The sequence below is a fragment of the Ambystoma mexicanum genome, chromosome 2q (genome assembly GCF_040938575.1).
Source record: "Ambystoma mexicanum isolate Mex_15411 chromosome 2q, UKY_AmexF1_1, whole genome shotgun sequence".
NCBI lineage: Eukaryota > Metazoa > Chordata > Amphibia > Caudata > Ambystomatidae > Ambystoma > Ambystoma mexicanum.
This window is the reverse complement of record NC_090924.1, coordinates 716,092,395-716,105,055: the sequence shown is the minus strand read 5'-3', so window position 1 is coordinate 716,105,055 and position 12,661 is coordinate 716,092,395. Positions and strand designations below refer to the sequence as shown.

Here is a 12,661-nt window from a genome sequence, read left to right as displayed (position 1 = left end):
CATTAACATTAGCGGCTATGCATAGTACTTCACAAAAGACCACATTTCATCCATGCTAAGGGTCCCCTATTCACTAAGATATTGCAAAACAGCCTACAATCCACTGTTCAAATGGAGTGCATGGTCCTGCTGGGAACAAATCAGCAACGTCATTATACACACACAGAGCTTAGGACATTAGTAAACTTTCCGGATCAAATTCATGTAGAGATCATTTGCTTGGACCCAACGTCGATCTTTGAATACGATAATGCAGATTTTCTCAAACTTTATTTTTGAAGTGCAAACCTTTCTTTTACTGAACAAAGTGTCATATTGTTGTGACTTCTCTAAAATATGTTTTCAAAATTACTAATTGAGTTACTGCTTATTGTTAATTGATCTGGTTCCTGCAGAAGACAACTTTCTGTCAAACCCATCTTTCTTAGAATGTATTCTCTACATAAATAATAACGAGACTTTTTGAGAGGATCTTTCACATTCTGTAGCAAAACAAGTTCAAGAATGCACTTAGAGTGTTTGTCATACTCTTACCATATGACGGGCACAAATGTGACACTGGCATGTGTAATGCCACTGATCGTTAAACATTTCAAAGCCACCCGTACCTTTCCTCTCCCGACAAAAAGGCTTGTTATACACCACTAGAGACATTTTTCAGATCAGGTTTATTTAAGACTCTGCTGCCCACTGGTATCACAAAATGTAAAACAGCATTCAAATTCTGTTTGGTGTTTCACTGAATACAGCTTCTTATGTGTTTTTTCCGCACAAAAAATCTAATGTAAATTCCCCCCAATGCAAATGTTTTCTGCGACCGAGGTTTGTTGAAAGGATCTATGTGGTACAACTAACATTCAAAAACAGAAGGCGAAAAGAATGACACTGAATAACAACATTAACACAGCATTGCAGACAAAACATGAGGCTTACATGGTACTACTGTATGTTGGAAATGTAGAAACCAGCATTAACATTCAGGCTGTCAAAAGAATCTGTGAAAATTACATAAATCTATATAGTTAAAGCTAGCAGTTCTCCAGACCTCTGAATCGCAACATAGTGTTAGCATGCATGCTGAACAAAAGACTAATATTTCTCTGGGGCCTTCACATACAACCGACTTACATATAGTATCTATGTACAACACAAAATGATCTATACAACATTAATACCAACTGTACATCTGGAAGGGATATATTTTACAGGGTCATTATACAGGAAGTGCTAGGCCTAACTTCCTAATATGGCATGTGACAAAGCCTTTTCCATTTTGAAGAGTTTTGGTAGATCCACACAATTGCAGTTGACATTTTTCCGTATGGTACTTGGGAATTGTATATACCTTACTTAGTAGGAGCTCTGCAATTCTTACATAAAAACTGAAGATGGGCCTGGCAAACTCATTTTAAACTAAAGCGATAATGGAAAGACTTGCATTGGACTAGAAATCTAAGACACAAATCAGACCCAATGTAGGGCTCGACAAAACATGTGTTCCTTAATTGCAAACCGAAAAATCCACAAACATAACATCATTTTCCTTCCACTGGTATGGAGAATCCTTTGATTAGTGTTAGTATTCAAACTAATTTCCTTTCGTCAAGCCAAGATGTGAAGCAAAACGCAGGGCGTTGTGCCATAGTCATGAACAATTTGTAAAGCTATAAGCATTTATTTATGACACTAGAGCGATAATTTGCAAAATACTTCATTTATGACAGTATCCCTGCGCATTGATGACTCTTCATAAAGGGGTAGTTATCAAAGTAGTTTGTGACGTCATTGTTCGAAAATAATTGTGCTATAATTTTTCCGGGTTGTTTGGCTCTCACACAGGCGCCATGTCAACACAGACGGCAAAAAGAAGGTCGGACGGCACTGCTACTGCTTGGTTCCTTGAATGGATAAAGGCCAACAAACGTCTGCGCCCCAGCGGGCTTCCTTGGTACGGTCCTCACAGACACATTCACACTGAGTGTTTTACCCAATAGTCTTTGTGGCAACAAAAAGCGGATGTCGTATTCGCACAGCAGAATCTGCTGAGTATATCATGCTTCATATCCTTCCCTCCAGGAAGAAGTGCAGTCAAGTGAAGCAGTGGGGTTGCTGCTTCCGGTTTTGCCAAATGCATGCTTTATCATAACATTTCTTCTTTTTTTGTTTGTCCAGGAAAATGATTCAGTTGCATATTGTCAGGTTTAAGAGCTGCTTTGTGCGATGAAAGTTTAGTCCTCCTCTTCGTCCTCTTCGATGACTGGCGCTGGCGGCTTTTCTTGAATTCTGAAGCATTCCTCGAAGAAATTCACAATTGACTTGTGCAAGTGTTGTTGAACTGTTATGCTGCTCATGTAATGGTTTTCATCTGGGTATATCTGTAATGGAAGAATATGATGTTACAGTGCGTACTTATGCTACAAATAATTCCGACAGGTATACTGTGTCGCTTGACTTGCTCGCCTTCTGTAAGACATCTTGAAAGCCATATAATGCATGTACAAAACATGGCAGTCTGTACTACCCATATTGAAAGCACGTACATAATTATCTAGTTGTGACATCACTACTGTGACTTTTAGCAGTTGAGTTATGACGTCACAATGTCAGCTACTTCAACCGGCTATGAGCAGAATTCCAGCTGTTTGTGCTGCACCTAATTGAAGCTGTGACTAGTTTTCCAAAATGCCTCACTTCTAAAATAGCTTTCTATGACACTTTACATCAATGAATCGATTATCTTGTATGGTAGTATGTTCATTATGTGCACTGCTGGAGATTAACGCAGGCGAGCAAGAGTCTATCTCAAGGTTATCACTTTTTTAAACCACAAAAAGGCTTTAGATGCCTTTTCATAAATAGCTTAAACTATTTTTCTGCAACACATTTCAAGCTCTCTCCTAGAGACACATTTTAGCCAAACAGATTCTACATGTATTATATGCATCGACATCTGGCAGAGCTCCTACTTTAGATAAAGGAGGAATCCGGGTATTAAAAGTGATGACAGTGTGCGGCCATGCATCATAAGGAATACAATGCCCCCTACTGTATGAAAAAGAATATTCCAAGTCACCCTGTTGTTCTGAGACCTTATAAAGGAACTCAGCCTTTATCCTTGTTCCTTTATGTGTTCACTGAAACCCCCAGTGAATTGCAAAATCCATATAACATATGGTAGGGGGTTTTGTATCTCAAATATAAGTTGATGTCATTTGTTGCTTATATTAGGCTAGGTCTGACATCAGAAGCAACCTCTGAAAATCTGTATTAGCACCAGGAAGGTGGGGCACAACCAATGAGGTTACTCTGAAACCAGTCAATTACCACCAGTACTGCTCAGAGTTCCAAGGCACCCAAAGGGTGTGCTACAGCTCCTGTGCGCTCATCTGTTTGGTGATGATAGCTGTTGTGTATACTTCTCATGCCAGCTTTTCTGCTCGCAGTCCTTTCCTTATGCCATAATGGAAATAGAAAGGGGGTGCTTAAAAGCAGGAACGAGTTTGTTTTCCATTTCCATGACTGCCACCCTGCTTTTCTATTGAAGTCAAGTTGCTTGTGTTTTTTTTGCGTGTTGTGTGCGGAGCACATCCAACGTTCTCTAGTTTATTTTTATTTGTTAACCAAGGTGCTAATAGCCATGTAACAAGCAGTATCAGCATATGTGATCCTTTAAACGTTTTCATATTGATTGGTCTCTGTGATTTTAAAAGCCAGTCATTCTGCCAAATCATGTCATGTTTATTGTCGAAAGAAGCACAAAGTAGCTAGTTAATGGTTAGGTCTGGTGCCACAAATCATCTGGCTCCAGGGTGCTGGTATGTTGTATAATGAACTTTCTAAGAACAACAGCAAGTGCAATTGAATATACAATGGAGAGTGTATTTTCCTCTTCTGATTCCATTAGGGCAAACTTGCTGACACAGTTCATACATTTATCTCAAGTGGAAAGGTTTAATATGCCCTCTGGGAGAAATAAGAGCATCTGCTGTAATGGACCACATGGGGGAAAATATATATTATATATTAATGTATATATATGTATATCTATTTGTGGTGTTTCTTAAATATATCTTACCTTGATTAATGACAAATGACTAAGTAATTATCGAATAAGGTTTCTGTACATTGGGCGTAATTACGGGAATGCTGCTGCAGAAAAAATTGCCGCCAATTTTCATTGTACTGTGGTGCAGTAAAGTGGAGTGTATACCGCATGAGGCACTATAGACTCCAGAAATGGGGACTAACACCATTGTCCCACCAGCCGTGATCCCGTGGTCATTCTCCAGGACCAAGTGGTGGTAACGGTAATCAGTTTTGGCTGTAATTCTGCAGATTTACCCTAGAATTAAAGCCAAACTCATAATCATCCTTATTGACCATATATGGACAGTGTTTGAATCCTCAGGGCTTTTGTTCAGTCTCCGAGTGCCTAATGTCGACAAAATGTGTAACCTTTGAGGTAAGTCATATTACAAACTTTTATCGTTGCTTCATTTTTCAGAGAATGTTATATGTGTTGTGATAACTTTTATTATGTATGATTAATTTCAATTTCCCAAATCAAGCCATTTCCACTTGCAAAGGATCTAGCAAACACTAGCTCGCTCATTCTTTATGGACATCTCATCGTAGAGCTACACTTTGCCTACTGCAAAAATATTCTTTCATAAATTAAACTCATTCCCTGCCGTGATGTACCTATGATATGTTTCTTTCCAGAACCTGCTCTTACTGCACTATACTAGGCAGGGAGCTCCATTACGCATATTAAGATGCCCTGTACCTAAACAAAGTATGCAATTGCCCTCTCAAGACCCAAACGGCATGTCTGAAAGGAAATGAGGCGGCATTGCGGAGGAGTAGAATGTGATCTAATGTTCATTGTGTCTGATATTGCGTCCACCAGGGGCGTTGCAAGGGGGGGGGTTAAGGGGGCTATAGCCCCTGATCTTTTGGTTGTAGCCCCGGATAGAATCTCAGGAGCTACAGCCAAAAGACTAGCTAGCCCCCAGTCCCAACAGTTCCGACATCAGCTTAGCCCCGGGTCTTTTCCAGACCTAGCAACTCCCCTGGCGTCCACACATTTGAAAGAGGTTGGGTGCCAGGATGCCTGAGTGCAAGTCTGATCTTTTGGACTTGTGCAGTGACTGGGGACAGTGGTGGAAATGGACAAAATGTATTCTGGGGATTCCCCCTTCATGCAGCAGATGTGTTAGAGGGGGTGCTCTTTAAGCTTCAGGCTTTGCGTAATGGTGGACTGTGATATGGAAGCGGTGGCGGCAGACCGGGATCACGGGAGAAAGAAGGGGGTTGCGGAAGTGAGCAGCCGGGTCCCAATGCTGGCCTTTGAGGGAAGGGAAAAGACCACTGATCCCAGAATGCCCCACAGAGTCCCACCCATGGGAAAAGAAAGAAAAACCGGGTTCCCGTATCATATCAGACCCACCAGAACAGACACAAAGCACAGGGTTAACCCACAGTGGCCGGAGCAGGGAGGAGGTGGGGAATCAGGGTCAGGTGTGACAAAACCGTTGCTGAGAACACCACGGGCTGATTACGAGGGAGGAGCGGGTCAAGTAACTCAAAGTCTCAACCAGGGTCTTCTCTGACAGGAAGGGCGCATGGCGATGGGCGTGGCACCAGATTGGAGTGTGACCAGTGGAGAATACGAGTGGGCTTACTAGGAAGAAGCGGAAAACCTACAGAGTGACGCCGTACCTTGTCCGAGACTCCAGACAGCAGTACAGAGCAGCAAATCGGAAACCAGAGGAAAAGTATTGAGAGAGGTGAACTGTGGGCCATTGCTATTTGTTTTCCTTTTCGTGTGCATCGGACGGCGGCAGGTTGAGGGTTGAAAGCCTGGACGCCGGGGTGTGATAAGAGACAATTGGGACTGACAAACGCAAGGCGCAGCAGCAGTGCCTGCGAGGTGAAAGGAACCATCTTCAGTTGTATGAATTCAATTATCTGTGAAGTGTTAGTGGTGAAAATAAATAACGTTTTGAAAATAAAACCTCGCTTGTCTCCGGCTGACTACTTAACATGGACAAACTTTGCCGAATCGCAGATCCACCTGGTTCCGGACCAATCCCTCCCCTGAGTGGTGGAGAATGGCACCATGCTGAATGCATCCCAGGCTTCATGCATCCAATGTGTTGGCCAGTGTGGTGCCTCCCTCTACACAAAGGCAAGACCAACAGGCTGCAAACCAAACGGGGTGGAAGGATGACAGATAGCACGGGCCGGGCCAGTGTGGGAACAACATTGGGACAGAAGGAGCGCATAATATGCCAAACAGTGAGTAGTCAAGCATGTAAGATTTTTATGTGGGCCTAAAAATGAAATCCTAGGTTTACTTTTTAGGTTAAACTTTTAGTTGGAAGAAAATGAGCTATTTCGGTAAATGGGGGGCTATGCCTAAGCTAACGTGGAAAGGGCTAGCATCTTTTGTATCATACAAAGTGTGTATCTGCCATTAGGGTATGTATGATAAAACTCTTGCAATATATACTATCGGTATACTGTATCATTATATGACTTCCAATCCGGCCGAGCAGGGTGAGTGCAGCCAAACTTTAATAACTTTATTGCTGCCTGAACTGTGTGTGTGTTTTACATTTTGTTTTTAATTATTGAAATCCGTCTGTGTGTCCCCTGTCCCAGCCTCCCTCCTCCCGCTCCAGTTTCCTCCTTCCTTCCCGCCCGCCACCCGCTGACCAACCCGCCCACCCCCCTGATTGGCTCCTGGGCCCGTTGAGCTGAGGCCAGGTCGTTTGCTGCTCCCCCTTGCTTGCCACTTCCAATCCGGCCAAGCAGGGTGAGTGCAGCCAAACTTTAATAACTTTAGTGCTGCCTGAACTGTGTGTTTGTTTTACATTTTGTTTTTAATTGTTGAAATCCCTACGTGTGTCCCCTGTCCCTGCCTCCCTCCTCCCGCTCCAGTTCCTCCTTCCCGCCCGCACACCCCCTTCCTAAAGATTGGCTCCTGGGCCCGTTGAGCTGAGGCCAGGTCGTTCGCTGCTCCCCCTCGCTCGCCACTTCCAATCCGGCCGAGCAGGGTGAGTGCAGCCAAACTTTAATAACTTTAGTGCTGCCTGAACTGTGTGTTTGTTTTACATTTTGTTTTTAATTGTTGAAATCCCTCCGTGTGTCCCCTGTCCCTGCCTCCCTCCTCCCGCTCCAGTTCCTCCTTTGCGCCCACCTCCCCTGATTGGCCTCCCCTCCCTTTTCACTGTCCTTCCCTGGGCAGCCTCTGCCCGGCAGCCCCACGGCTAAGGGCCCCCGGCCAAGGGTGGCTCCTACAGGTGGCTCCCCTGTTGGTGTCTGCAGGTGTCCGCTGGGGACGCCAACCGCTAGCCACCTCCCTTCTGATCTCCTGCGCACCCCACCCTCCACTCACTAGCGGCTACTCCTTTGCAGTTCTACTTGCATAAACTGCCTGCCTTTAGTTCCGCATTGTGAAACCTAGGCCTGTTCTCCCTGTTTTAGGATTCTCAAACTTAGGTGGCTTTCCACTGGTTTTAAATGTCATTGTAGCTGCATTACTAAAATTGCAGGAATCTCAAACTTGGGTATGTCTTCTCTCCTGTCTTAGAATGTCCTTTGCTTATCCAATATCTCTTCTCACTGCCTCTCGCTGTCTTCTTGTCTGTCTACCCCAGGGACCCCCCCCCCGCTCCCACCTATTCTATGGTGCTGTCTGTCTCCCCTATCTTTTCTAACTGCTTCTCTATTGACTATCCTGCTCTCCTCACTAAGTCTGGTAGGAAGAAGTTTAAAAAGGACATCCTGGTGTCCAACCCAGGCCTCCCGATCGCCGACACCTACATCAGTGCCTCCTCCAAGGAAACTCTCACCGACATCCTCTTTGTCGTTCCTTCACCAGATATATGGACCCCTCTTATGGTCTCTGTGCACTCTCCTTTCTCCTCTTCTCCCATTAATGGTGGCACCGGTTGGGACGCCCTCCTGGCCTCCTTCCTATCCTCTAAGGTCATCATTAATTTCTACTCTAATGGGACCGTCTTGGTCCAAGGCCCTCAGGCCAACCTTCATCTCTTTGATAGACGCTTTCCGCGCCTCATCAACTTCCTTTCTTCTCCTGCTGTCCCCTCTCCTCTTCCCTGGGCTACCTTGCCTTCGCCCTCCCTCTCTGCCCCCTCTCGGGCACTTTCTACATTTCTGCAGGGCTTACCTCCAATCTGTACCCCTCCCCTTCTCCATATTGCCACTCCAAACATTCCTCTGATATCTGCCGCCTTCTTGAAGAACTTGACCTCAATGTCCTCGGTCTCACTGAGAGATGGTTTATGGCCAGCTCCGTCACCAGCTTTGACACACTCCTACCTGATGGCTACAAGATCCTCTCCGCGCCCAGGCCCAACCACTCTGGTGGGGGTGTAGCCCTTATCTTCCCTGAGTGGATTCCTGCCTCTGTCACTCCTACGCAGGCCTACTCCTCTTTTGAATGCCTCGTCTGCAGGCTTTCTCTCTCCTCTAGCCATTCCCTTACTGTGGCTACTATCTATCGGCCACCTGGTCAGATTTCTTCCTTCCTCTCTGAATGGACAGACCTCTCCTCCTCACTCCTGGCCTCTATCACCCAACTCCTCCTTCTTGGAGACTTCAACATCCACTTGGATGCCTCATGTCCTCCCTCTGGACTCTTTCGTGACCTCTGCGACTCTCACTCACCATTCTCCCCTCTGGCCCGACTCACTCTGCAAGGCACACTCTCGATGTTCTGATCTCTTCAGACCTTCCCCTCTCTGTCCCTCTCTCCACTCCTCTCTCCTGGAGTAACCACTTTCTCCTATCCTCCCACCTCACCCTCCCCAACCCGCAGGCCAAACCACCTCCTTTACTGCCACCCACCTTCTCGATCATCCGACCCATGAAGTGCATGTCATTTGAGGCTTTCACTGCCACCTTCTCCCCCCTCCTCCCCCCTTGGCTGACTCTCACCCTGACACAGCCCTCTCCATGCTTCACTTCTCTATATCTGATACTCTTGATATCCTTGTCCCTGTCATGAGAATCCGGCTGAAGCCCAAAGCCAAGTTTAACTCCTGGTATGACTCAGACCTCGTCACCCTAAAACGCAGGTGTAGGGTGGCCAAGAGGAAATGGCGTGCTTCAAGTTCATCCTCTGACAAACTGGCCTGCCGCCTGCTGCAACGGCAATATCAGCTCTCCGTCCTCACCAAGAAGAGAGCACATATCCAAGCCCGCATCTCTGCGGCATCTAACAACTCGGATGAACGCTTTAAAATCTGCAAGGAACTTACCAATCCTGCAGCAGTCTCTAACTCTCCTGTCCCTTCCCAGGCCCTCTGCACAGCACTGGCTTCTCACTTCATTTCGAAAACTCAGGACATCCTGTCCTCACTCTCCTCCTTTCGCCCCCCCCCCTCTACTCCCTGCTCTTCCTCTGGCCCTTACTCAGCCACCCCGCCTCCCTCCTTCTCGGCCTTTTCCCTTTTCTTCGCAGACAAGGTCTCTAGACAAGTCCGATCTATGAAAGACTCGTCGAAATAGGTTCACCCCTGTTCCTCAAAAACTATCAAGGACAAAATCAACTCCATGGCTCCTGCCTTGGCTTATTTCTGCAACCAATCCTTCACCACTGGAGTCTTCCCTTCCCCCCTAAAGCACTCCCTTGTGCACCCTCTTCTAAAGAAACCCTCTGCAGACCCCTCCTGCCCGGCTAACTATCGCCCAATCTCCATCACTCCCTTCCTGGGCAAGCTCCGGGAGAAACTGGCCATCTCCCAGGTCAATCTCCACACTGAATCTGTTGGTTGTCTTCATGACCATCAGTCTGGCTTCAGAGCTGCCAGAAGCACAGAAACTGCTCTCCTGAACATCCGTGAAGACCTGCTCACCAACCTTGACTCTAATACCCTGTGCGTTCTCATCTTGCTTGACCTCTCTTCTTCCTTTGACACTGTCAACCATGCCATCCTGCTCAACCGCCTGCGTGATAACCTGGGTATCACTGGTCAGGCTCTGGCGTGGCTGACTTCTTTCCTCTCCAACCGACCCTCCCAGGTCCAACTGGGGTCCTTCCTCTCCGACATCTTTTTCTCTACCTGTGGTGTCCCCCAGGGATCTAACTTCTCTCCCTGGCTGTTCAACCAATACCTGGCCCTCCTTGCCCACTGCATCACCGCTCTCTGTCCCAACTTTCAGTGCTATGCGGATGATACCCAGCTCATTTTCAGGCTACCCTCGGCCTCCTCCTCTCCATCCCTCATCTCTGACTGTCTGTCTGCCATCCAGGAGTGGTGTGCTGCCAACGACCTCTGCCTTAATGCCAGTAAGACTGAGATTCTACTCATTGGCACACCCACTCCCGCCTTTCCTGCAGCTCTCTGGCCGGCCATTCTTGGCCCTCTTCCTACTCCCACCTAAAAACCTCGGGGTCATCTTCGACTCTGCTCTCTCCTGTTCCCCTCACATCTCTGACATCTCTAAGAAGTCACATTACCAGCTGCAGCTCCTTAGAGGTATTCTTCCTTTCCTCTCCTTCCCCCAGAAGCTCACTGTCTCCAGGGCCATGGTTCTCTCTAAGCTGGACTATTGTAACAGCCTCTATCTAAATCTATGTGCCTCTACCCTCCGCCCTCCACCCTCTGCAACTTATCCAGAACAGGACTGCGAGACTTGTCCTTGCCCTCAAGCTCAAGGATTGTATCTCTCCAGGACTGAAATCTCTGCACTGGCTCCCAGTGGCTGCAAGGTTTAAGTTAAAAACCCTCTGCATTGTACACAAGGGCTTCTGGGGCCTGGGCCGCAATACCTCCAACTCTCTCTTCCTAAATATCTTCATTCTCGGGCACTTCGCTCATCCGCCTCCAACTCCCTCAGTGTCAGTCGCTTCTCCAAGCAACGAGTTGGTGAAAGATTACTCTCTTCGGCTGGGACCTCTCTCTGGAACAGCCTTCCTGCCTCCCTGAAACTCGAGGAGAACCATCTCTGGTTCCAGAAGCACCTCAAAACCTTCCTCTTTGCCTCTGCTTTCTCTCTCCCCTGCTGATTTTCTGACTGAAACTGCTTGCGTTACCTGGCCACCCTTTCTGATCTCTGGCCCAGGCCCCATCAATTTGCCCACTTGCACTGTGCCTCCCTGGCAACCCTGGCACATGGGGACCGTTCTGTATGCCTACAGTCCCCCTACCAGCACTTTTTGTCTGCACTTCCTTGCACTTGCCACCAGCTGGCCGTTTATTTATTTTCTTATTTATTCCACTTTTTACCCATGTACTGCACTTTCCCCTCTCCCTTCCCCCGCACACTTTTTCTTTTCCCCCTTCCCATGTACTTGCACGATCTGAATGACACTTGGCCTAGTAGGATCGCTGTCTGTCCTCCCCTTGTCCCCCGCCCCTTGCCTCATCGCGCCTTGAAACATTTGTGTATAGGCGCGTTATAAATGCCATGCCATATCATATCAGTAGATTTTTGAAATTGAAAACTTAACTTTAATATCAGCTTCAATGAAAAAACACTATTAAGATTCCAATTAATCAAAACATTATTATAGCCTTACATACTAAGGAGGGGACACACGTTGTGAAAGGGTCCTTATCCCAAGCGATAAGGTTCCCTACCGAGGTCCATAAGGCTTTTAGCACATAGTGGTAGTTGCAATAAGGGCTTAGGAGTTTTAGTGAAGTAAAACATATTCGTTTAATAATTATTAAACTACAAAAAACAGATCAGTGAATTAAATGCGGTTTCATTTTTCAATATTTATATAACTTTTCTAAATATATCTTATCTATGTGAGGTAAGCATTTGAATTATAACCTTGGTTAAAATTGAACAGTTTTAGAATGAGCTTGCTATAGGCGCAATGTAAAAGTGAACACATTTCCTTTACAAAAGTGAAAGAGTTGTTCCATGTTCCAACTTTCACCATGTTATCGTCTTAGATTAGGTTGGTGTTGGGTCTTGTTGAAAGATATATTTCTGGGAAATAGCATTTCTCTGAATTCGAGAAAAAGCAATCTGTTGTCTCTCTAGTCGATTCTGAAGTCAGTCTGTATGGAACGCCGTCAATATTAGAGGTTATAGACTGCATTCAATTCGGATTGGTTTTGAGGGAGTCCATATTGAATTCCATGTGCTTATCAGGCATGGACACTTTTGGAAGTGAACCATTTTTCTCAAGAGTGGAGCATGCACTTCACGCAATGCACTTACCTGCAATGAATAATTAGCATTTGCCCGGATTAGGTGCGTGATAAGGTCCGCAGTATGCTGGAAATGAACCTTTTCTAGAAAAATAAATAAAAGTTGTTTTAAAATGTGCCTTTCACTGCCTGTCCTTATAGCAAGCAAGAGTTCCATGTAACTCACCGTCCGCAGTAGGATGAATTATCAGAAACTTTTCCTTATTCAGGTATTTGACTCTATCTGCTATCCTGGACAGCTGTGGAAAATAAATTAAAATGAGTCAGATGCAAAAAAGCTAGCAAATGAAACAGCCCTTCACAAAAACGAGTGCCGAGTTCATAAGTTCAGGCACATTAGGTGAGAACATTTGATCCAGAATAGAGATCCGTGTTTCATTATCACCTATGAATTTGTGACTATGTAAATTAAGATGTGTTATTGCGATGGAAACGAATCTTCTACCAGCCACTCTGAGAAT

General features: G+C 45.8%; 1 protein-coding gene across 3 annotated transcripts in view; it reads right to left on the bottom strand.

Annotated features, from left to right (window-relative positions):
• Positions 1-649: 649 nt before the first annotated feature.
• DPP6 (dipeptidyl peptidase like 6) overlaps positions 650-12,661 on the bottom strand; it is a 2,034,493-nt gene continuing 2,022,481 nt past the window's right edge. For all 3 annotated transcript variants that reach the window (XM_069647934.1, XM_069647936.1, XM_069647935.1), the window contains exons 24-26: positions 12,367-12,439; positions 12,211-12,284; positions 650-2,375 (exon numbers count right to left, since the gene is read on the bottom strand). In XM_069647934.1, coding sequence (XP_069504035.1) covers positions 2,229-2,375; positions 12,211-12,284; positions 12,367-12,439 — 294 coding nt within the window. In that variant the 3' untranslated portion in view covers positions 650-2,228. The remainder of the gene's footprint in view (positions 2,376-12,210; positions 12,285-12,366; positions 12,440-12,661) is intronic.